Source organism: Anabas testudineus, chromosome 13, assembly GCF_900324465.2.
Source record: "Anabas testudineus chromosome 13, fAnaTes1.2, whole genome shotgun sequence".
In the NCBI taxonomy this organism is placed as follows: domain Eukaryota; kingdom Metazoa; phylum Chordata; class Actinopteri; order Anabantiformes; family Anabantidae; genus Anabas; species Anabas testudineus.
The window spans coordinates 9,076,121-9,101,683 of record NC_046622.1 but is presented as its reverse complement, the minus strand read 5'-3'; the positions used below and the strand labels follow the sequence as shown (position 1 = coordinate 9,101,683).

The following is a 25,563-nucleotide window of genomic DNA, read 5'->3' as shown; positions in this document are numbered from 1 at the left end:
CTTAAGGGCTCAAAGGTAATTGAACAAAGTGACCTGAACTGCAGGTGTTAGGTGTCTGAAAGGGCTACTAAAAACATTACAGATTAAACAACAGCATATTGTGAGTCATTGCCACATCATTAATAAATACAAGGGCACCAGCTCTTTTGGCAGTCATACACAATCCATCATAATTATTTTTTTGTGGTCTTCTAATGTGATACTCTAACCAATTTGATACTATTTTCTTCCTATTATTTTTTATTTAGCAATATCTAACGTTTTTGGCTGAGCTCAATGTACTGTTACCATGAACATATTGCAAATGTTTCACACCTTTTATCGGCTTACTTGTAAATAACAACTAATGAAGGAATAACACATCTGGCCATGATACAGACTAGCACCCATTTGTGCAAATATTTTTGAGCCCATTAAATTTAGATGGGAGTTGGGCAAATATTTGTGCACTATAAACTTAAAGCTTAACGTTTACACTTTAACCAATTCTACATTGTTTCTTGCCATGGTGGAATAAATAACTAAATTGATGAATAAAATAGTACGTTTGGACCTGACTGTTCCACTAGTGTCCTAATAAGTTGATGTCTGTTAGAGATAATTTCTCTTTATTACTACAAAATACATGAATAGTCAGGCTTTATACAAATTCTAAATATGCTGTTGCTGTTTTTAATTATTTCTACATCTTTGATTAAAAAAATGCACTAAGAGATTTATTTTCACTACTTTATTCACAGACAGATTTCATCAGCAGACAAAATATACAGATTGAAGTTGTATTTTTTTAAACTAACATATAATATGCTCCCTTTCAGTAGTATTGACTTTAGTCCTGTCTCTGACTCTGGACTAAGGCTTTAAACATTGTTTTAGAAAAACATTCTAACAGTGCTGTTTTTCTCTTATAGATAAACACATGCAAGGGAAAACAAATGATGCACAAATGCAGCAAAGAAGAGAAGAAAAAGCTGACGACATATGAGAGCATCAAAATAAATATTGATCTTCACCTGACGGAGTAATACAATTGTGAATGCAGTCTAATGCCCAATGCTACTTTCTCTAACTCCTACTTTGCAATGAAGCTTCTTAAAAAAAAAATGAAAGCAGAAAGGGGAGCAGGGAAGCAAAAGGCAGGAATGAGGATTAAGATGCAAGCAAGCAACTAGTCACAGTTACATGTTTACATTACAGAGAACATGAGAAAAAAAGATTTAAGGTAATTGAAATCGACCAGTAGTGTTTGCTCAAGAAACCAAGGCTTAGTGCTTTGCACCAGATGACTGTGAGACAGTGTAACCTCCAGTGCCGGAGGAAAAAACCAAAGTACAGTCACCTTGACAACACATAGAGACAGTGATCTCACCCAACAACGGTAACCACCATACAAATCCCTAAAGAGAAGGAAGAGAGGTCTTGAAATTGTAATTCATTATTGGCTTAGGGACTTTGCTACATGGAAAATCCTGTGATAGAACCAGTGGCTTAGTATTGCCTTATGCTTCAGGGAAAATATTACACATGGTAAATAGAAAAAAATAAGCAGGGAGTGAAATAAAAATAAAAAAAAAACACCTTTTACAAAAGATATGAAAGCAAAATCACAAGTAAAGTGCAACTGAGACGTGACCAGATCCACAGGAGGGTGCTACAGTGGCTGGAGTAGTTACTGGAGATGTGCCTTTGGGTGGGTGGGATGACATGGATTACCATCGTGTCTAGGCTTCATCACAGATAATCGTCTCCACCACAAACGTATTCTCAAAATGACGGATGTGGTGGCAATCCTTTGCATCACGCTTGTTGATGCCTGTAAGGGAAACGGGGAGACACAGCAAAGAGATCAGCAAAGTGACATTTGTTCAGTGTGTGCAGAGCCTCAGATCTTATCACTACACTTCTTATCAGAAACACAGGCTGTACTGCCGTCTAATATGATTAATAGTCTTCCTAAATGCTTTTTTTTTTTTCTTCTAACTTACGTCTGTGTGTGACACGGCGGGTCAGGCGGTATGTGTCCTTTCCATTGCACAAGCGATAGATGAAAGGTCCCAGCTGATGAATGTTGTGCACTTTGCCAGTCACCACCATCTCTTCATGGATGATGTAGGTCTGAGGCAAATATGTTCCCTTCTGCAAGACAGACAGGTTTTAATAGAAGATTATATAAGGAGTCTGCATTTACAACATGCTCCCACATTTGTCAGTGCTCAAGATTAATTGCACTAAAAGTATCATTCTGAAGCAAAATGGAATTATAGTCAGCGATTTGCTCTTTGGGGCAACAACTTGCACCAATAACAAACAGAAAACTGTCTTAACAATGCTGACCTTTGAAGGAATGGTTGGCTGGAAAGTCCAGTATGGAAAAAAATGTTGTACTGCAGCTTATTAGCTGTGTTGCATCATCCACTTTTATTTAATAACCTCTGTGGGAGTATAGACTGCTCCACAACAGAGGCAAAAGTTGTGAGACTGGTGTCCATGGTACATATAAAACTGTGTGACTTTATTGTCCCACTAGCAGCCAAGCTGGGAAGCAGAAAACTACCTACCTCAGCTTTCCCCTCCATTTTACAACACTTCAAAAATCAGTGAAACCTTGTGCATGGTCTATAACAAGAAAACATAATGAAGCACAGAGCCTTCCAGGCTTAGTTCAGTCACCAACTAGCACTAAGAATAGTCCATACAGCACTCCTTCAGACGACTTCAATAAGAAATGGTACCCGTGAAGATACTCAGTTATCTGTCATTGCAGTTGTGTTACCTTGACGTTGATGAGAAGCTCCCAAAGGTTGCGCGGAGGCATGACAATGGTGGTGTTGAGCTCAATAACATAACACTTGTCCAGTGCAATATCGTGGTAGGCGGTCAGTCCCTGGAAAATAAACAAAGCAGCCTCTTATAAAATGAACTCTAAAGACCTGGTTCCCCTACACCATGATCTGTCCAATATTTTGGTTGCCAATTAGCCAATGTTAGCACGTGAACTGGTTGTATATGGTTAACAAGCCTTTGTTGAAGATGGTCTTTTTTATATTTTTCTTTCCTTTTGTTGTTGTGTGTGTGTGTGTCTCTATTGAAATAGGTTATGTCAAACGTGGCTTTGTCCTCACTCTGTGGAAGTCGTGGATTATATCAGCAGGGTCGCTGCCTCCAAAGTGAGGCACGGGCACAGTGATCTTCTCATAGTTATCAGCCAAGTAGATGCCAACGTTTTCCTCCAGCTCCTGACGCCCACGCAGGGGGGCGTACATGGAGTCTTCATAAAGCACCCTGCAGTGGAAAAGGTTCTCCTCTGGGATCTGTAGACACGCGCAAACACACACACACACACTTAGATTAACATACCAGCTGCAATATTCAGAAACACGTCTGTGTCAAGTATCCTTCTTAGCCAACAGTAATTTAAATACATAAGCAAGGATTTTATTTATGAATTACTGATTGTGATACAAAGACCATTTTGAGGTCTATTTGGCACCGTCTATAACTATAATGGGGTGTCTTACATGAGGTATAAAGTAGTATCGGTAGACATAGATTGAGGCAAGGACCAGACCGGCCATGAATACAACCAGGCCAAACGTCAAGCAGCATAAGCCATTGAGGGGAGACTTCTTGGGCCGCAGCGGCAGGACAAGCTCCTCCTCATCCTGGGACAAAAAAAAAAAAACACATACAAAACTTCTGCATTAAAAGTTCAAGAAAGGCACAGCACAGCATTTGAAAGCTTCTTTAATGCCACTTTCAGCTTACTCATCTCCACCGTGACGAACAGCTGAAAATGACCCAAATTAACTACTAAAATAGAAACCCACATAAATGGCAATGCCGCATATCAAACAGGAATTAGTAGCACTGAGCTCGGCCAGAGGAAGAGATGACGGAGCACTCTGCAATGAAAACTTGACTGAGATGGTGAGTAATCTTCCCAGACGCCTCCAGTCTCGCATCCCATCTGCCATAGCCACGCGCCCAACCTGTGTTGGAAGGGTGGCACTACACACTGATAGTAGCCACTCGCTGTGTGCTTCCATTTACAACAATAATGACTAAGAGAGGCTGCTGTTCACTGTAGCTGTGCTGCAGAGTGCCTGTGGCAGGTAAAATTATCTTTTGAAAAGCAGGTTCTGTAAAAACTAAAAAAAACAAACAACAACAAAAGGTTGCTATTCTTAGGTGGCGCCATAGAAGAAATTACTGTGTGCATGGGAAATGGCTTTTAGAAGGAGCTTTAAAGTACAATGATGAACAAACCTGTGTCATTTTAAAAAGCCTGAAAGCAGTGTTTAGTTTCACAATATTTGCATTATATCCCCAAGTGTTTCAGTGTCTAATGTTAGGACAGTGTCTCTGCAGTCTATGCAGGATTACATGTTCTTGTTTCTGTTCTTGTACTGTTCTTTGTTGAAGCATTTGGAGACAGAGGATGCACGAGGACAAGGCGACAACTGTGTATGTGCGAACACACAGTTCTGTGAGACTCAGTTCTTTGTGTTCTTCTATCCCACCGAGAGAGATAGAGGCTCTTTCACACCAGCTGAGAGCGTGACACACCATGAGGCCTGTCAGTCTCCTCTTCAATACATTGGGATGAACAGATTTCAAAGTCACACAACCACTCCTGCCCTGCACTTCGGAAATATTCACTTATGCATGCCTGATGCTTTATCTATGTTAGAATACAGTTCATCGCCTTCAGGACGTGGTCATGTATCTTTGATCAGGATTCAGGAGATGCTGGGATGCTGCTACAGTAAAGTTGAGGTCTCCACTGCTCTGCCTCCTTTGGAACAGTGAAAGATAATCTTGCATGCACTGCAAACCACAGCAACCCATCTGCCATTTTGTCAGCCAAAGACTATGCATTTCTTCCATTATATGTTCTTTTTTTTTTAATAAAGCTAAAGAGTTGCTCATTTTAATCTGCATTTAAGGAAAAAAACGTTAGGGGGCATGCGATTTATCAATGACAAACCAAATATACAGTATATTTTTTTGAAATGGTTTTATCTTATAATCCTCAGTGTAATCCAAAACAAACAGCATGCATTTGGAAATTGTAGTAATTTGCATCAAGTCTGCAAAAGGCGCACTGGCGCAGCGGAAACCATCACACCAATGACATGTTTTGTTTCCAACCAAATGGCGATAGATGCTGTCAAAAAAAAAAATAAATAAATAAATAAATAAAAAAACACCTCCTGCTGTTCATGGCTGTGCAGGTGCACGGTGCCCTGCAGACCAGGCAGGGAGCCCGGCCACCGCAGGCGTCACATCACATAAGTATCTTATAGAGACAACAGTGACAAGTCTCATTAAGAAGAAGAAGAAAAAAAAAAACAACAACAATGAGCGACGCATTTCTTACCATGGGATGAGGGATGAGAATCTCGGTCTTGTCGCCATCATTCTCCTTTTCCACTTTCTGTCCCGCCACAGACTGGAAGCTGATCTTCACCATGGCTCCGTGTCACCGTCCGGCTGCTGCAGGTGCTTCTCTAATCAAATGTGAAACGAATCCGTCACCTCGTCCACGGACCGCCCGCGTCTCTCAGCTGGGCTGCCTCTCGGTCTGTTTTTGTCTTCAGCCACCGGAAGTGTGCTTTTTTTTTTTATAGTCTTCCGCTAAAGGACCACTCCGCTGTTTTCTGCTTACAGCTGCGGTGTAATGGGTACAGCACCGTTTTTTTTATTTTTATTATCAACAGTTTATTCTAAAATAACCTTCATCTTTTCATACCCTCATTTTAAACACAGATTTCCTATTGTTTGACGACAACCTGTCAAATGTTTTAAACCGCTTTCCATGCTGTAATCATTCCCTTTGTTCATATTTTGGAAGATTGCTTCCCATCCAGTCCTTGTTCTGTGCAAAAACATATTTAAATAAGTATTTGAGACTAATAAAACTAGTTTACAAAACAGTTATCCACAATTTAAATCAAATAATGTTTTAGTAAAAAGTTCCCTTCTCTATCTGCAATGAAAGAACAGTAACAAAAAGAGGGAAAGTTGTACTAAAACACTGCAACCTGTGCACACACTAACATTAACATCCCTAAAGAAGCAGATTTCCATCAGTCAAGTTTAACTCACTTCTTTTTTTTTTTTTTTTTTGCTGCCCTCAAGTTCTCAACAACTGCAAATTTAATGATTTCTTCAATTACAGGTTCTAATAAGGAAAGAAATCATTTATATACTGTGCAACATAAAAACAGCTAATTGCATTTTTGTTGTGAATGGCTGAAGTTTTTTTTTCAAACACAGGGGAGTACAATGGACTGTGCACAGGGGATAAAGTTCACAGCTTGTAATTTTACATTGTGCTATTGCAATTACCTGGGCTACAGTTCCCGCTGTAGTATAGTAATAAATTGATGTAAATTTATATACCATCATTATTATTAACATTTTACAGATACAGTGTGATTTCTGTACACAGGAAGAAAATTACAAGATTTTTTATTCCAACGTTTTTCTTCTTTATTTCGATTGTAGGGCCCAGGCCTTTGACACTTCTGAAAGCACCCACTAGCCAATAGTTCAATTTGACATTTCAATGTTGTTAAACACTTGGAAAAAAGAAACAATTCCAGTACAATATCTTTAGTACAGCATCATGCACAGCCAGTGGAGGATCATGCATGTTCAATGGAGAAACTAGTAGTACTGTTGCCCTCACTGAGATAGTTTCTTATTTGCCTGTTTGAATGTACAGATATGTCTCATCACATGGCACTGCAAGGACAATCCAACACGGCCCAAAGTATTCTGCTACCCACAATGCTTTACACGCAATTGTACTGGAATTATAAACCATCTGAAGAGAATAGCTCAAAAACGAGGACAAGGGGTAAAGTAAGAATGATGTGCCATGTTGCCAATATCGTGATGAGCTCACCCCGAAGCACACTCACTGTGGAGCCACACTGCACTCTCAGGCCACCAGCCAAGTAGTGAGAATGAGGAAACAAACAAGTTAAAGAAACTCATCAGACCTCAACTCCAGTTAGGTGATGCTGATCTCTCAGCACCTCACTAAGTGCACAACCCAAACAGGCTTTAATGTTTCAGTTCATGCTCTCCCAGTACCCTCCCTCCCCTTTAGCACTATTCACACTCCTGCAAGTTTTCAGCAGTCTGAAAACTTACAGAACTACTCAAAATGTAGATGAAGAATAAAAAGAGGATTAACAGATCCAGAGTTAATACCATGACATTCCTCTGCTGTACAAATTGTTAATATCCTATAGGTTAGCTAAATGTGAGCTGGCCCTTTAAGTTATGTACAGAGAAACCCACCAGCAACCATTTCAGCAGTAAAACGTAATGCAAAAACAATGTCACTTAACTTGTTTTCATGATTTAGAAGGTAATTGATTACATTTAACCAAATGTCAAGGTCAAGGTTGAACAAAAAAAAAAAAAAAACTACAAAGCAAAAAAAAAGAAAAAAAAGGCATATGTACACGTTCACCCTGTCCCATAAAACCTTAGAGATCAAAATCTCATGCTTTACCAAATTCATACCTTGCGTCCCTCCCTTCTTTCCTCATGTGCTTCAAGTGCCGTATCGTAACAAAGCACACACGAGGTAAATGGTTCTCTGTGATGGCAACTGAGAGCTTGTCCCCGCAAATTGGTAAAATGAACCATGGCTGCTTTACAGTTAAAGGTTTTATTGTTTTATGGATGAAGGCATAGATGCGAACTGTAGCAGTTGCTGTGATGCACGTGCATGTCCAAGTCTGTGGCACTGAAAAAGGGAGCCAGACTGGGCAGGCCATCACAGAGCTGACGCCGATTACAGCCATGGATCTGTCACATTTGAAGGCATGCACCAAACACACCAATGTTCAACTTGCTCGTACCATTTCACAAGGTTTTAGCTGATATTCTTGCAGTAATATATATGCATGTAACTTGTCACTTGTCTATTTTTGTTCCTTGGTGTGTGTGTCTATCAGGAAGTCTGCCTTACTTCATTGACATTTTGTGTCACTATGTTTGATGAACTGTTGTTTCATAATATACCTTACATGTCTCAATGTGCAAGAAAGCAGCAGCATCTATTATTTCTCTTATTTATTTCTCTTACTTCTTTTGAAGGAAGAGAGACTGAAAAGAAAAAGATCAAATATTCACCGAACTTCCTGATGAGTTGATATGGGTATGTTTGTTTCTCATTTGATTTTCATTAGTTTTCTGAATTTTTGATCAGCAACCAGAACAACAGCTGCTGATGGGTCCATTAAGCAGATGTTGCCTGGATGTTGTCCAGACACGAACCTGGTGGCTCCTCTTCCCACCTCTGCACCTTGCTCAGGCTTCCTGAGGGGCAGGCCTCTTGAGGTCCCTGATCTGTTTGACCAGGTAAGTCTTTTCATCGTTGAACTGTTCATCCTCTGTTCTATCGTTCTGGAACTTGCTGAGAAACTCGATGAGTTTGGTCTGGTTCTTCAGCAGGATGTCCAGTATGGGCTGAGTCTTGTTAGGGTTGGCCACAAACACCTGGTAGTTGCGGAAGAGCATAAGGATCTTAAAATACAGATATGAAAATATAAACCGTTCTAATGTTGACAGCATCTTTCATGTTTTCTCTGATTTTACAGTGACTGCAGCCGTCTTTATTGATGCCACATTGGAGAGTTGTGAAAACAAGCAACAGTCACTTTTCATGAATAACCAGGATGAAAAACATAGAAGCTTAAAGTTGAATAATGTTACTGCTTACAACTGCAGGAACACTGAAACCTGGCTGCAGCAGGAAGAATATGTCCGTCTGAATGACTCAACATCCCCAAATTATATTAATTATCATGTTCGTAGAAGCACAGGTCGGGGTGGAGGAGAAGCAGCAATCTTTCACTCAAGCTTATTAATCAACCCCAGACCTAAATATGGTTTTAATTCATTTGAGAGCCTCACTCTTAGCCTGTCTGATCCACACTGAAAAGTAAAAAAAACAGTTCTGTTTCTTATTGTGCACCATACTCAGGTCACTTACTCTGAGTTTTAACTGAATCCTCAGACTTTCTATCCAATTTAGTTCTTAGTGCAGATAAAGTCATTATAGTGGGTGACTTTAACATCCAAGTAGATGTTGATGATAACTGCCTCAACACTGCATCACTATTAGACTCCATTGGCTTTACTCAAAATGTACATTAACCCACTCACTATTCTAATCACAACAATAATCTTCTTTTCACATACGGTGTTGAAATTGATCATTTAATAGTTTTTAGTAGTAGTTTTTAATAGTTTTTCCCCAAAAAACTCTTTTATCCTACCATTTTTTAAGTTAATCTAACGTTACTCCAGCACAGGTCAACTATCTTGTTGCAGCCTCACTAACAATACTCAAAACTATTGCCCTTCTGAAAAAGAATGTAGTGAATCAGATGAAGCTAAATCCATGGTACAGTTTACAAATCTGCAGCATAACGCGGACATCACCTGGAAACACAGTTCAATAATATATAAAAAGCCATCTGTAAAGCTAGAACCACATATTATTTAGAACAACCCCAGGCTTCTTTTCAGGACTGTAGTCAGGCTGACAAAGAGTCATAGCTGTGTCGAGCCAAGTATCCCCTTAACTCTCAGTAGTAATGATTTCATTAATTTCTTTACTAATAAAATCATAACTATTAGAGAAAAGATTGATCAGATCCTCTCTGCAACTGGCATGGATGGTTTTGCATGTACAACAGCTCTAGATTCATTAGTAAGATCTCACTCATACTTAGACTGCTTCTTCCCTGTAGATTGTGCCGAGTTAATTTCAATAATGCTGTAGTCGAACCTCTACTCAAAAACCTGCTCTGGACTCTGGGGTTTTAGCCAATTATAGACCAATATCCAATTTGCCCTTTATCTCTAAAATCCTTGAAAAAGTAGTTTCAAAGCAATTAGGTGACCACCTGTGCAAGAATACGCTGCAATTCACTGTAAGGGTCACTAACAATCGTCTCGTCGTCCGACAATGGACTTTTCTCTATAACTGACTTCTAAGATCTTAACTGGAGGGCTTTTAAAGAACTAGTTCGCCTTCTTCCACATGAGGAACATTGGTAAAATTAGGATAATCTTGCACTTGTTACTTTTAGACTGGATTATTATAATTCACTATTATTAGGATGTCCCAATAATTCCTTAAAAGGCTTTCAGTTAATCCAAAATGTTGCAGACAGAGTTCTGACTGGAATTAGCAAGAGATTTCTCCTAAATTAGCTTTTCTTCATTAGCTCCCTGTAAAATCCAGAATAGAGTTCCTGAAAACATTTCTCCTCTCCTCTCCTCTATAAAGCACTTAATAACAAATCTCCATCATATCTCAAAGATCTTTTAGTTCCACAATTTCCCAGCAGAACACATCCTTTAGCTATCAAGCTCCTCTTCTGCAGGACCAGCTCCAAGTTCAGGTTTGGGAGGCAAACACCCTCTGTATATTTAAGACTAGTCTTAAAAATGTCCTTTTTAATAAATGTTATAGTTAGATATGGCTCAGGTGTCTCTGGACCATCTTTTAGTTATGCTGCTATAGATTATTCTGCTGTAGAATACACTGAGCTCCTCTCCTCTCATCTATCCATTCTCTCTCCCGTAGTTGTGCTTCCTCCTCTCTGTCTCCCTCCCTCTGTTCTCCTCTGCAGGTATCCTCGGTCCGGGAGCAGTAAATCTCCAGAGTGCAGTTACTGGTACTACCGACCAGTTTAATGTTTTTGTTGCTTGTTGTTGTTTATTTCCTGCTGTTTATTTCTCTCTACTCTTTCCACTCACCCCAACCAGTACTTCAGAAATTAGTAGTCCTAATTTCCCTTTGTCTCTCAGCACCTCACTTTTTGATGAATTTGTCTAAGACCTTACACATTGTACTCTCATTTTTACCTTAAAAACATGGAACGCCTCGAACTGGATGTTGCGGCTCTTGTCCCGTAGCAGATTCATCATTAGTTTGAGATTCTCTGGCTTGCTGATGTATTTTGTCATTATGGTGAAATTGTGCCGGTCAAGAAGCAACTCTCCCAGTAACTAGATCATATCAGAGTGAGAAACAGAAATAGATAGCAGTTGGTATGTAATTCATTATAAAGATAGACAGTTGAAAACTGACAAACTGAATAAGCTTAATGATGTTTATAATGAATATAATAATAAAAGCATTAAGTTATTTAGCTGTGTAATAGTAAATATCTGTAACTCAACATAAATGTAATGTGCAGTTTTTAATCTTTTTTAAGCATTGGAATAAAGATTAAAAAAATGTTACTATTCACATATAGAGAAAGGCGTCATTGAATGTAAAAATATAAGGCAATTGAAGAAAACATTTGATATTAAAGCAGCTTTAAAATGTGTCACTTTTTTAGTTTCGCCACTAGATGGCACTCATGACAATGCGATGGAGATGTTTAGAGAAACCCAAAACTCCAAACAGACCCCACCTTTAAATAGCTCCATCACATGAGACATGTTTGCTGACACAAACCCAGTTTCCTTACCTTGAGGGACTGCCTTTTAGTAACATAGTTTTCCGAGTGAAGTAACTTCTCATATTCACTAAAGAACTAGAAAAGAGAGAAAGAGGTAGTGAGAGACAGAGGGGAAAAAAAAGAAGTGGTCGGGAGCAAGAGTTATCTAAATGTGTCAAGCAGTGGGTTTCACAATTGCATCTGTGCCTTGTATGAAAACACAATGACAGGAAAATGAAACATTTTCTCACACAGGCTGACAGCTACTTTGTGTTCACAGCCTGCAAATGATGGCCCAAATGGCTGGTTTGATGTTGTTAGGAACGACATTACCAAGCACTCAGACTGCCACAGTTTTCATGTACTTGGAAGTGGTCAAAAGAAAATGATTGAGCTCATCTCGAGTATTAACACATTGCAAAGAAAGGCTCTGGCATAACGAAAAAAACCAGACCAATGAAAAACTGCTGATTGTCTTTGCTCTACTCATTTGTTGTAAAAATAACGGAATATTACACCAGAATAATTTTGTTTGTGAAATAATAAAACCATAACAAATTTGCCAGTTTTTATCTTTTCTGTCACTTTAAGCAAAACAATTCTTTATTAAAGACTGGGTTTTAGCTAAGCTTGGACCTACTCTGTCATAATGTTGCTCCAGAAACTCTGCACTCAGTAGCTTGTGTCTTGTGAGAAGATCCTGGAAAGAGACAAAAAAAATTAATTCAGACATTACAAAGAGAGGAGACAGGTACACAACATAACAAAATGACAAACAGTCAAGAAATAATTCCTGAAAATCACTGAGCCTAACTGAATGATTTTTGTTTTTGCTTAGTATGCCATACTCATATTTGTAGCCATAATCCTCCTGCTCGTCAAAGACATAAGACAACTGGTTTCTCTGTTGCAATTATGTTACATTCATTTCTGAACTAAATGAAAACATATGAACAAAGTGATGGTGGATAAAGACAGTGTTTTCATTACTGGTTAAACCACTATTGGCAGTAGCAATAACCTTTAGCAAGCACTTCCTGTAGCTGTGGATTAGACCTGCACATCCCTTGGACCATTCTCTTTTAAAGAACTACTTCAGCTCAGCCATCATTTTAATGTCTGGTTTGAGCAGCTCTTGTGAAGTGATTCCACAATGAGTTTATTGAGTTGAGGTCTGGGCTCTAACTGAACCACTCAAAAAGGCAGATTTTGTGTTTGTGAAGCGATTCTCTAGTATTGTCCTGATGCATCACTCAGCTTCTTCTGAGCTTCAGTTTGCAGTTTTTCTACTTTTACATTATCCTGAAGGATACCTTGATAAATTAGTTCCAGGTGCAGAATGAGGCCCCAAATTATGATTCTCCCTCCACTATACATCACTGTTTGGGTTATTTGTTCATGCTGGTATACAGTTGGCACACAAGTTACTTGTATACGCCAAAGAACGTGTGTGTGTTCTTCCCAAGCAATTACACTATTCTCCTAATGTCTGACCACAGTACATGTTCCCCAGACACTGCTGTTCACATTAAACTGAACTGAATTGCTGTGGAGTATCAAGGTGGTCTCTGGCAAACTTCAGGTGTACTGCAATGTTTCGGTTTAAGAGCAATGGCTTTCTCCATGGATACCATGACTGCTTAGTGTTTTGCATATGGTTATGAGCAGAGATCTTAAGCTGTGAGTGAAGTTGGTTGGGTGCCCCCTTATATGGAAAGTACTACCTCTGTACCAAATCTTCATTTGTAGACAAGATGTTTTACTGTGGACTGATGAAAATCTCTTTGAAAATACAACTTTTGATCATAGGTCTTTTGAGATCTCTTTTTGCCAGGTATGGCTCACATGAACTCATGTTGCTTATGAAAAGCAGACTGACACCATGTGAGTGTTTAAGTTAGCTCTAAACCATACCTCCATTCTTGTTTCATTGACTGGACTCCAGGTTTGCTAACACTTGATTCCAATTAATGATGAAGGACATCAGAGACTTAGTGATGACATAATTTTTTTCCACCATCCCTTTGTATGTTTAATGGGTATGTTCAATAAAAACATGAAAGATCACAACTATGTCTCAATATCAGATCCCATTTCATGTCCAATGTGGGTAGAAAAACAGGGAATTGCAAATAGTGTCATTACTTCTGATATTAATAAGTTACACCTGAAATGATTATTGTGCAAATGTAAAGATGTTTGAGAGCAGTACATTCACTCAGCACAAGCCCTGATTAACTGATACAACTCACTTTGAAAGTGGCAAATGCATCAGAGGCAATGTCGAATGTGGACATCTCCACATATCTGAAGAAGTCATAGAACTGCTCAGACCACAGTGTGATTTTGGCCAGTGGTTCATGTCTGATGCACTCCCTCAACATGATACCGCAGTTTAGGGCAATTTCTGGAGACTCATACCTGCACAGAACAGGAACATAAGACGACAACAAGTATAGTTAGATGCAAAATGTTCTACCATAATGATGAAATGCACTATTATACATGATATGACATGACATGACATGACATATACACCATTTCTGATAATTAGGTAATTAAGATAATTAATGAAATAATAATTAGTTAACACAGTCATTCTATAGAAATCTATTTTCATATGCCACCCCCCACAGAACAAAGAATAAAACATTTTTGTTATTCATTGTACAGCTACACGTCTCAATATTCATGAGGGGACATGGTGATAGTATGCTGTAATTCCACATCCACCAAGACTGCATAGGGCAGCCTATACTGTATTTTAATAACATCTACAATACATAGTTACGTATTTGTCCCTGTCTGACTCATGGAGAGGTTGTTTGAAATGCTGAGGAGAAGGAGTTTGTGTTTGTAATGTTCAATTTCTCTCCTCCTTGTGCTGTATGGTTCATCATGCCGCTTCATCCACCACTTCTATGCACTCAACAATTCAACTCTGCCAGCTAAGTTTCACTAGATTATTGGTGAAAGACTCCAGCACATTCTCCACACACTTAACAGGTCAGATTTTTTACTTGAACCGCTCCACCCCTCATGGACAAATTAAAATTCTAAGCCTAGTCTGAGCTAATGAAAGTCTCCATTAGACTAAAATCATTATCAGTATTTGCACATCATAGTACATCCCCTCCAGAACACTGCTTTGTTACAAACAGTTAAATTAAATTTTTCAAGCTTTACTGAATAAATACAAAAGCTAAAATTCAACAATGATGGGATGCTGTGTCAAATTAGCAGCAGTGTACATAAGCATTTTAATTTGTTTCTAGTCTTTGTAAACACTAAAAACTAAAGAAACCGTCTTATATTCTTGGATCAATGAGCTGAACTACAGGTTAAAGAGACAATAGTAAACTACTAAACTAACTACTAGGTTCTAAGGCCACGTGACTCGACTACAAATAATGTTGACATTTTTAACTACTTAGAGTAATTTGTTCTATTAAAAAGAAAATGAAATCCTTATACTCCCTTAGGATACACTGTCTTGATGTAAAATGGCAGAATTGATATTATAGGTAGGTATGATACACAAAGTTCAAATGCTGTCATCCAACATCTTTAGCAAGTGTTTTTGTGTTTGAATTCACTCAGAATGAGGACAAAAGACAGATGGAGGAAAGGAACAACTGACAAGAAAATAAAATAAAACACAGGAAGCAAGACAGACCCAACGTCAACCAAAAGTAAATGTTCTTCACTGTTTTAAACATGTGAGCCTATTTTTATTCTTCTGCTTCAGGCAGATCATTTGAAAACATGTGGTCTCATTTCCCTTAATGTTAGGAAGTTACTTAGGAGGTTGCTAGGTCTTCTCAATAACATCAAAAATCTGAATGATCAGCAGGCACATGGTTATTCTGTTGTGTGTCTGTATGTTTTCTTACCCTTTGAGCAACATAAAGAGGATGTTCTGCTGGGTACAGAGGTATTCCACTGTGGGTGTCCGAGTGCCAATTTGACGCCTCAGGATGTTATTGAAGATCTGAGCCACATCTTTTTTACCCTGTTGGAAACAAGTTGATAGTACATAAAGTGAATAAAGCAAAATACATCTATGTTACTGTACGTTGTAGTATTGTGCAATAGAAAATACAACTAATGAAAAGTGTTACAACCCACTTGTGAACTGACATATGCAATGTAGTTCAGGTTGAAAAGACTAAGATTTGTTTTGTGGATTTTTTCCATTTATATGCAAAACTTTGATTCAGATATTTCAGCACAATGACATATAATATGCTATGTCTATGTTTGACTTGTACCTTTTTTTTTTTTCCAATTTTACAGATATTGCTTAACTCAGGCCCATGTGTCTCAGGCTGAGAGAAATGATTCAAACATTTTTTTACCCCATCTAAATTGTTGTAACTGTCTTTTTACTTCTCTTAGCAAAGCATCTCTGAATCACTTGCAAGTGTTGCAAAATGCTGCTGCCAAGCTCTCGACGAGGTCTTTAAAGATGGTACATTTAAGACAGATATGTGTGCACAATTTTTTTAAATATCTGTTGATTCATTGTCATATTTTTCTATTGCACTCAATTGTAATTTACAATAATTCAAATTTTTTTCCATTTGAAATGGAGGGAGGATGAGAAAAGAGGAAGAGAGAGATCACACAACACAGTGAGTCATGTTGTGATAGGGTGAGTCAGGGAGGCCTGCAACTGCAGTTACCACACAGCACCAGCATGACATACTGCAGAGAGATGAGTTTGCCCACGTACGTCAACACAGGGAAGACAAACAACTATCCAACCCGGGTGAACCTTTTCTAAACATTTCCATTTTTTTCTCATGTTAAAAATACACATCAAGTCTCACCTCAAAGTCGATAAGCTGCAGGTCTGCTATAAGGGTGCTGAGTAAGCCACTGTTGTAGAGCTCCTGGGCTAGTTGGGCCACTGCTTCTGTCTGTGGCTCTTTCTCATTAGTCCCATACAGGATCTCCTTCATGGCCACTAGGCTTTTTGACACTTCCTCTGTGGCCTAAATAGATGCACATGTCAGTATACACTATTATGCGTATAGAACAAAACAGACATTAAACTATATTAAGAAAAAAAACTTTTATATCAGATGTAAGTGAAAGAGAAGTGAAATTATGCGAGAATGACACTACCTTCTCGGCTTTTTTGTCAGAGATGTCATGCTTTTCAAGCACTGTCATGTTGTCCTTAAGATTCTTTACAATGTCCGCCGGCGACTTGTGGGACTTGCCAAAGGGGAAAGGCATGGTGGAGAGTTACCACGAGCAACCAGGCAGCGGACTGTCCACCTGGGGAACCATATAAAACTGAATCAGAGCGACATAAACATTGAGACCTATGTACAACTATCCTCTCATATAATATCTAACACAGCTAACAAACAGTTATGCAAGTGACAAGTAGCATGCTGTAGCAGGTAAAGAACCAGATTACAAATATATAAACTGTGACTCAAATAATTCGGAAGTCATACTCATGTAGCTGTAACAATGATAGCATCGCTATCTATACAAGTCTGGACAAAGACTGAAACAAATGTTAAGAATGATACCACTAGATACAAAACAACACTTTCACAAGTTTAAATGTAGGGTGATACATAAAGTAATACATGAAAAAAGTAAAACCAAAAAATATCATATTATATATATTGAGAGTCTAATCAATATTGCAGCATATTATTGTATCGTCTCTTTTTATCATTTTGTATGATATTTTATTTTGTGTTTCAGATATAGATGTTTTAATGTTCTGTTCTACAGTCATTTAAACACTAGCACTTCAGGCTACTTTATGCACCGGAATGGTATTCAGGCTGTGTGCATGTTAAAATGATTCTGAACTGGACACAACATGTCTGACTCATTGCTGTCCAAAATACAAATCAACAGTATTGTGAATTACTGTGTCATTTTGCCTTACTGAAAAATTACACAGCAAGAACAATAGAGAGATGCAGGTAATGTTGTTTGAGCTTATCCACAAACACTCTACTTTTGGTGGGCCAAGTCTAGTCTAACCCTGACAGCAAAAGTGAGTTAAGCCTTAATGAAAAACCCATAGCTAGCACTTAAAGCCACAGCTGATAATTACAGTAATGCAAATAAAATTCCAGGAAAATGTTAACAATACAAGCGGAAACATGTATAGTCATGTATTTTTATGACTTGTGAATGACATATCTAGATCTGACCTTTCATACTTCATTCAGAAGCAGTGCAATCTAGTGAATCTTCCAGAAACTGTCAGGTAATGATTAACCATGCAACGTTGACTATGACACAGACCTATTTACACCATGCCTTACCTTCAGACCTTTGAATGACCCACTCCCTGTATAGTGACATATCATAGCTAGTGACTAACATATCTATAATATGAGGAAACACATAACTAAACATAATAGGCCTGCTCACTTAATTAATTTAGGTTTATAAACACACGCTCTGGGCCTCGATATACAACAAACTCTGAGGCATAAAAAACACTCAAACCATAGTAAAGGTATGGGCAATGCAAGAGACAGATGTGACAACTGTTATCAATGATGAGATACCTAACTGGGTTAATTAACAACTGACCTACCTAAACATGTTAATTACACTATAGGGCAAAATCCAAGCATTTTCAAGAAGTTAGAGACCAAAATTAGCAATTCTACAGCCTAAACCCACTTCTTTACTAACAGAGTGGGTTACATGGGATGACTACACAATCTATTTTTAGAGCAAAAGACAGAAAAACATATTAATACAACTTAGCTAAGTATACTCCACTTTCAAACATCCATTTTCATGATGATTAAAAGGTTTGCAACAAAACACCTAATCATTTAATCACTAAATCACTAAGACATGGACAAACACTAAGAGGCTCGAGTGTAAAAGTATGACACCAACCTGCTGTCCTGTTGGGAACCTCTAAACTGTGAACACAAACACTGAAGCACAAACCCTGTCTTGGCAGTGAATCCACATTTAGAAAGCAACGCTAGGGCCAAGAATATAAATCAAGCAGCACCAAAGTGGGAGGTGCAGTCCACAATTCATATATGATGTGTCATGTTTGACTGAGAGTGTTATCGGTTTCACTGGTGACATAAACACCTAAACTGTGCTTGCTTACATCTTTATTAAACTAGACACACCTCAGCATCACCAGGTGGCCAAATCCGTCTTTCGCACAGACTAATGCTCGTTAAAGTAGCAGGCAGGCAGCAGAACCGCCTCTCTACTCCTGACCCGCTTCAGTATCAGTGACGCACATAGGAAGGAAACATATGGCTGCTGCAAAATCAGCTGCTCACCGCTAACCCACAGTAACTAATCAGGTATCGTGTGCTGGAGTAATATCAGGCCAACAAACGTGAGAGGTGCTGCAGATCTGGCTTTTCCACAATCTGATCCAACATGGCCTTGCATACGAGAAGAAAGTTCAAACACTAGCAACTCATGATGCCCGTCATATTAGGCTAACTAGACTTTACATGTGCACTTTACAAAAGGCTGAAGTACATATATCCAGCAGAAAACAAACAAAACTGTGTCAAAAGACAGCTCAGACCTGAACGTCACTCCCACTCTTAGTACCACAGCAGATGCTCCGCTATCATCTGACAGCAAGCTAGCAACCACAGCGAGCAGCTAGCTAATGCTAGTCCAGTCATTTAGCTAATCTATCTAAATACACCTACCTCTGACCCGTTTTCCGCTACATTAATTATATGTAAAACCTCGCATAACTATTCAATCTCAACTCACACAGTATAAACCTACTCCCCAGAAGATTGGCCAACACAAACCTGACAGTGAGCACCGCCCATCTGTTATCCATGCCTGGTTTGTGATGGTGTGAAGCCTGCCAACTCTGCGTAGTGCTAACAAAATGGACACTTGTTCAGTCAGTAATATTGTGTTTCGCAAATGTGAGACATCTCTAACGCAAAGGGACAGTAGTATATGATTCAGCTATGTTCACTCTAAAGTTAACATTTATCTAACATTGTCTGTTTATAAGCTAACGTGGCCTGTAGCGTATCATTTCAAGTGGGGTTACTGTCCACCTCACAGCCGTGCTAATGCTGGATTGTGTAGTGACGCTTGTGTGTGTGTGTGATGTTGTCGATACAAAAAAGGCCTCGACAGACCTAAAGCTTACAAACTCAACGTAGCTGCTTCGTTTAAACTAGTCAAGCTTTTGCGGCAGCCACACATTGAACGTGATATTGGTTAGTTAGCCAACTTAGCATAACGTTAGCCTGGCCTGGCAGCAGCTTGTCGCGCTTGTACCATCGAGCTCCAGCCTGACTTTTGTAGATCATCAACTAAGCTAGGTTCAGTTAGTAAAACGTATCACCTGGCAGAGAGCTGTCCAGCAACCTGAGGTTAGCAGATTTAGCTAATTAGCTAGCTAACTTTAAGAGAACCGTTTAGCTAGAGAAGCCTTGCACACACAGTGTTTGCAATAATGTGTCCATAACACGATATGTGCAGAATAATACCTTATAAACGGCCTTTTCACTTGGTCCCCCTCGATTCGTCAAGACAGCAAGAGGCAACTCAGGTGCTCCTCAGAACAAAACAGTCTTTGTTTTCCTTGTTCGACGCCTCCCCTTGTTTGTACTGTACGTTATTTAATTGTGCGGCCCCCTTTTCCTACTTCCACTCTTAGCCCGACTACTAGCTAACACTCTCAGCCAGCGGTGGTCACTGCAGCGCCGTGTAGCGCCTCCTCCGGCCGTCGGATGTCATTACAACAGTGGTGCCTGCACTGCGGGTGACCGTAGGGGGGCGCGCTCACTCCATAGACCAGGAGGGTCCAACCCTTCTCTATAAGGGGCACTGTTGAGCTTGTTTTCCAAATATCTTTATTATGTTATGCTTGCCCTATGCACTGCTGATTACCGGGTTCATTTGTGTTCAGCCAATCAGAAGCTCTAAGTGCAGGGATGGTTGAAAATCCAGCAGGAAAGTGGCCATCAAGGACCAGAGTCCCACTGCTGTAGATACATATAAAGATACTAACAGATTGCTTAGATATACATACACACATGACCACACACCTGGATATGCTTTACCTTCACAGCTAGGTTCTTGCCCTCCACTTCCCATAATGGGTTACTGCATGTAGAGTGGTTTTTCAATTATTTTATTTCCCTAAAAGATTCCTGCACGTGTTATTTGGCTTGTTAGTTTGTCCAATATTCTTCTTCAGGTTCAGCTGATCTGTGGGAATGAACACTGTCTTGCCTTACTTGCAGTGCATGCTTGTAGCATGTCATGTGTGTGAATTAAAATGTAAGTAATATTTTATGTGTATTTTCCTCATGAATGCAGGATGAGTGAAGGTTCATTGTTTTAATTATGCATAATGTATCATATTAGACTAAGTAGATTTGCAGCTATGTGTCTTAGCAGACGTAGACAGTAGGATGTTAACTTATCTTAGCCTTAAACCAAATAGTTTTTCATTGTAAACAGTATTTGATAAATAATGATTTTTAGTTGAAATCAGTGTGTCCTTCATACTTTAACTAGTCAAAGCAGCAAGTAGCTTTGCAGACCTTGGACAATCTAATTAATTCTTGAGTAATCCAATCATGTGTTGGTTGTGGAAAAACTACAAAAAAGGTAAATTAAAATAAAACGGATTAGACTAGCGACCACCCACCTCAACTGGCTAAAATGGAAAATGTGTGCCTATAAAACATGGCTACATAGCATTTCTGCTGACAATCAGAGCCTACATCTCGCACCAATGACGATGACAACAAAGAAAAGTTGACAGCGAAACTTAAGCAGGACACTTTTGCGCTGTTGGATTATTTGCTCACACCTGAGTGTGGCAGTGGTGGTCACCTGCCAGCACGTCAGCGTCCCTCTCCTCCTCCTACTGCTTGGCCGGACTGTCCGCCCATTCTGGAGGTTACTACTCTCTTCATGCTGATTAGGTTTTGGATGAATAGTCTTTGTTCGGCTCCGGTTCCCACGACCCGGCATTCGCCTGGCAGTCGCGTGGCTCCAAAACATGGGCCCCCAGCTTTAAGGGACCCAAAGGTTGGGTGGAGAGGGGGTGGGTGGATGTGGTCAAGCTGACATCTGCTCGCTAACAGTTAACAGCAGATGTCAGACATTTGAAAACAAGGCGTGTGATCAAAGCAGGATAAATACATGGCAAGATTGTTGGCATAGAAACTTGTTGCACTTGGATATTTCTCAAAAAGAAATGAGCCTTTATGCGTCCGGGTTTAAATTAATTACTTAGGAGTCTATGAATATATATCAAAAATATATAGGACCTATATATTATATTAATATTAAAATATATAAAAGTCTGGCTCTACCTGTCAAATGTGTATTGTATGTGAGCAGATATTCTCAGGTGATTTGTCAGCATATTGTATCTTCCTCTGGGTTTTGAGGGAATAGATTTGGTCTTTTTGCAGGCAGTGTAATGCTGCTCCTTAAAAGAAAGGGCGACTTTCCCCGGGGTATAGCACGGTAACTGCACACTCTTGTTCATCAGTGGGAGAAGAGGAAACTGCAGTTTTCTGTTGGGTGGAGATGGGGGGGGGGTGCATGGTTTCAGGCTGGACATCTGTCGCTTGTGAGTATTTTCTTTTTCTAGGCCGGGTCTCTCGGTTGTTGAATGGAGCCAGTGACCTGTCAGTCTTGACTGATGGGATCTCGTGTGTGGGAAAATCCCACAGCCAAAGAGTTGGGGCATTCACATGCTAATGGGGCCCTATAAATAAGAGGGCCGTGCCGCGCCGTGGGCCCTAGAGACGATTGAGAGAACCAGTAACAGCAGCTCACTCGAAAAAAAAAAAAAACATGACTGCTTCATCTATGGCGCACAACGCGGGGAAACATCCAAGTGCAAAGGAGGAGAGAAAGGTATTTTACACTAGGATATATCATCCTTATTGGATGCAGTGTGCGCTCCAGCGCAGTGCTTCATAGTCTTGGCTGCCTCTGACGTAGCGTCGTTTCTTTACCTTACAGCTGAGAAAACCGCTCATTGAGAGAAAACGACGGGAGCGGATAAATAACTGTTTGGATCAGCTGAAGGAAACTGTGATTGGTGCGTTCAGGCTTGATGTGAGTATCTCCTCCCGTGTCCGGTCCACTCTGCGACTAAACAGCGGAGGTTGAACCGTAACTTTAACGCTGCTCATCTCTCCACAGCAATCCAAACTGGAGAAAGCTGATATTCTGGAGATGACAGTGAAGCATCTGCAGAACATCCAGAACAGCAAGCTCAACGGTAAGAAACGTGACTCTGTGACAGAGATGGCTGAGACCTGTGATCCTGCCTCTCATGTAAGTCACTTTAAGGTGCAACATGAGATTAAAAAACAGCCTCCAGGGGGTTTGTTGCGTTACATTCTGTGCACATGTCTGTGTGAATGTACTCACTTGTAAAGGGGTGGTAAAAGGGTGTTGTCACCTGGACAAATTGTTTTAATGACTTGACATGTTGGTCAGTTGTAAGCAAAGTTTGTTTAAAGAATGCATATTGTGCTTCCACCACAAGAGGCCGGTGCTGTAATTTGGGACTTTTCTCCTTCAGACCCCACATTAGGCCTGGATGCCCAGCAGAAATACAGCACAGGGTACATCCAGTGCATGCACGAGGTCCACAACATGCTGCTCACCTGTGACTGGATGGACAAAACTCTGGGCTCTCGTCTGCTCAACCACCTCCTCAAGTCCCTGCCCAGGTCCTCGGATGAGCGCTCCAACTCTCAGCGCACGCCCAGAAATGATGCGCCTCCAACAGCCAGCCAAGTCATCCCTGGCACTCCCCTCAGAGGAGAGCCCGTGGCTGAGAGGCAGCTCCAGAGTCAGGGGCCCACCTCCCATGTGGCTAGAAGTCAGGAGAGAGCTGTTCTCCACAGCTCCCACCTGGGGATGCTGGAAATGTGGAGACCCTGGTAAACTGGTGGATAGCTCTCCATTTAGTTAGACCATCCTCTTTTATGTATCTTATAGATATGCTGCTCATGAGACATGTGGGGCAGTTTTGTTCCAGTGAATATTACTGTAGGTGTGCTATAATGATTCTATACAGACCTTTTCTCAGTACTTCCCTTCAGAAGTCAACTTCTTGTAGCCTGCATTATAGAAGGCTCTTATTAATCTTTCATATATTTATTGTATTAACAGCTTTATTTATTTAATATTATAAGGTATGACTTTGCTTAGATCAATTGCTTGCCATTGCATAGATTTATATGTCTTCCTCCACTGCTGTATAGTCTAATTAACCTAAACAGCAATAATAAACTGTATTTTACACTCCTGAGATTTATTAAGCTTTATGTATGTTCTTGCCTAAGTGTTGCTCTTTATCATTTGTTTATTAATATAGTCACAGCCTAACCACACAAGTTGAAAATACAAATAAAGTGACAAACAAAAACAACATATATGTAGTATCAGTTGACATTTGACAACATTTTTAAAGGTGCGTTAACCAAGATCTGTCAAAACCTAATGTTATGTGTTGACAGTGAAATTGATCACTTGCTCATACAGGAAATTTGAAAATAATTCAGCAGTTCAGTGCATAATTTTAGCCTCTTTTAGCTGCAAAGTGCATGCAGCATATTATAAAGTTCAGTCTTATCATGTTCTTAGCTGCAGCAGACAGATGTTTTTAATCAACGCATTACTATTGCTAGAAGCAATGAATAGAAACTGAGAGTTTAAACTTGTCAAGCAGGGTGAGCGCAGGTGCTATTAGTAACATCACTAACATGTCTGCCTTTTTCTTGCAACCCATGGCCAAATTGGAACAGGAGCAATAATGCTAATACTCGTGCATCTAGACATGAGTAAAAAAAAAAAGAAAGTTCTTCATTAACAAGTTGTTATTAGGCTTTAAGTTGAAAGGCCATGAAGCCAGAAACCCAATGATTGGTTGCTTTCTACTTTTGATGTTACAACTTTGTGTGGTGACATCAGAGTTTTCCTGCCCCCTAGTGACCAAACTTGCAACACAACACACGCTCGTTTTGACAACATCCAGAGGGACTATTTCTTTGGTAAATTACAGTTACATAGGTCTGTTGGTTTTTCTGCCGCAGAAAAATTATCATTTCTTATATTGTGATGATTTTAGCACAAAAATAAAATTACAAGTATCCTTATTGTGGGTAGAAATTTTGGTATAAACCCATAACACTAAACTGTATCCATCTGCAGAAAGACAAAGCATAGGGCAAGACAGAGAATATGCTTTTTATGATTTGGGTGAGTTCACCTTATTATTGTCATGGCTGTACGTAGATACATTATTAAAATAGCTCAACTTCCATGCCATGGCTTCTGCTGAGATTTTAATCGTATGTTAATGTTAACAGATCAAGTAACCCTACGCCTATACACCACTGCTTACAAAGATGACACTGTGGTTTGTTAGTTTTATTTTTCTTCTCCAAAATAATAAATTAAGATGTCTAATGGGATGCATAAAAGTCTAAAAGGAAGGTTTGAAACAATGTCATGCTTCAGAGTCAGACGGTTTTATGGGAGCAGGCTGACAACTGTTTCTGGCACATTTAAAGATGCAATTCATCATTGAGTTTTGAAAACTAAAAACGTGCATATGGCCCATTCTTGACTTATTATTGCCATTATTACTGGCCCCCGCATGGAGCCAGGCGGCGCGTCTGAAGAGAGGGAGAGAGGAGGACGCCTGGTCCCTGAGCAAAGCTCATCAACAAAAGCGAATCGAGACAGCTGCTCTCTCCACAGTCCACACCATTAAAGATCTGGAACAGGGATCTGGGGGAGGCGAGGTGCCAAAAACCCTCCACTTCAAAGGTCTGGAACTCTTCCTTCATTGGGGGCAATAGTGTTTAGTGGTGTGTTTTTGCGGAAATGCTGCGCAATTGTGGAAATACAGTGCGTAAAAAACATGGGAAAACACACCATTAGATTTACCTGGAAGGTGGCACACAAGCCTGCATGGTACAGAACTGCTCGATTGTAAGCATCATTTGCATAATAACAGTGTGTACAAACTATAATAACGAGGGCAAAGGGACATTAGGGACAGAGTCTTATCAGA

The 25,563-nt window shown here is 39.7% G+C and overlaps 3 protein-coding genes across 3 annotated transcripts; 1 reads left to right on the top strand and 2 right to left on the bottom strand.

Annotated features, from left to right (window-relative positions):
• Window positions 1-724: 724 nt before the first annotated feature.
• itm2ca (integral membrane protein 2Ca) lies at window positions 725-5,587 on the bottom strand. The gene is made up of 6 exons (XM_026364356.1): window positions 5,381-5,587; window positions 3,519-3,662; window positions 3,123-3,311; window positions 2,774-2,884; window positions 1,986-2,136; window positions 725-1,813 (listed from the first exon to the last, which is right to left on the bottom strand). Exons 1-6 carry the CDS (start codon window positions 5,471-5,473, stop codon window positions 1,722-1,724), a joined length of 780 nt encoding a protein of 259 aa, XP_026220141.1. The 5' UTR covers window positions 5,474-5,587; the 3' UTR covers window positions 725-1,721.
• An 891-nt stretch (window positions 5,588-6,478) lies between these two features.
• On the bottom strand, window positions 6,479-20,199 carry cab39 (calcium binding protein 39). The gene is made up of 9 exons (XM_026377893.1): window positions 19,988-20,199; window positions 16,620-16,775; window positions 16,322-16,486; window positions 15,383-15,501; window positions 13,742-13,910; window positions 12,130-12,189; window positions 11,520-11,585; window positions 10,906-11,049; window positions 6,479-8,523 (listed from the first exon to the last, which is right to left on the bottom strand). Exons 2-9 carry the CDS (start codon window positions 16,731-16,733, stop codon window positions 8,335-8,337), a joined length of 1,026 nt encoding a protein of 341 aa, XP_026233678.1. The 5' UTR covers window positions 16,734-16,775; window positions 19,988-20,199; the 3' UTR covers window positions 6,479-8,334.
• A 2,083-nt stretch (window positions 20,200-22,282) lies between these two features.
• On the top strand, window positions 22,283-23,529 carry her8.2 (hairy-related 8.2). The gene is made up of 4 exons (XM_026378774.1): window positions 22,283-22,382; window positions 22,491-22,586; window positions 22,674-22,752; window positions 23,059-23,529. Exons 1-4 carry the CDS (start codon window positions 22,320-22,322, stop codon window positions 23,424-23,426), a joined length of 606 nt encoding a protein of 201 aa, XP_026234559.1. The 5' UTR covers window positions 22,283-22,319; the 3' UTR covers window positions 23,427-23,529.
• The last annotated feature ends 2,034 nt before the right edge of the window (window positions 23,530-25,563 follow it).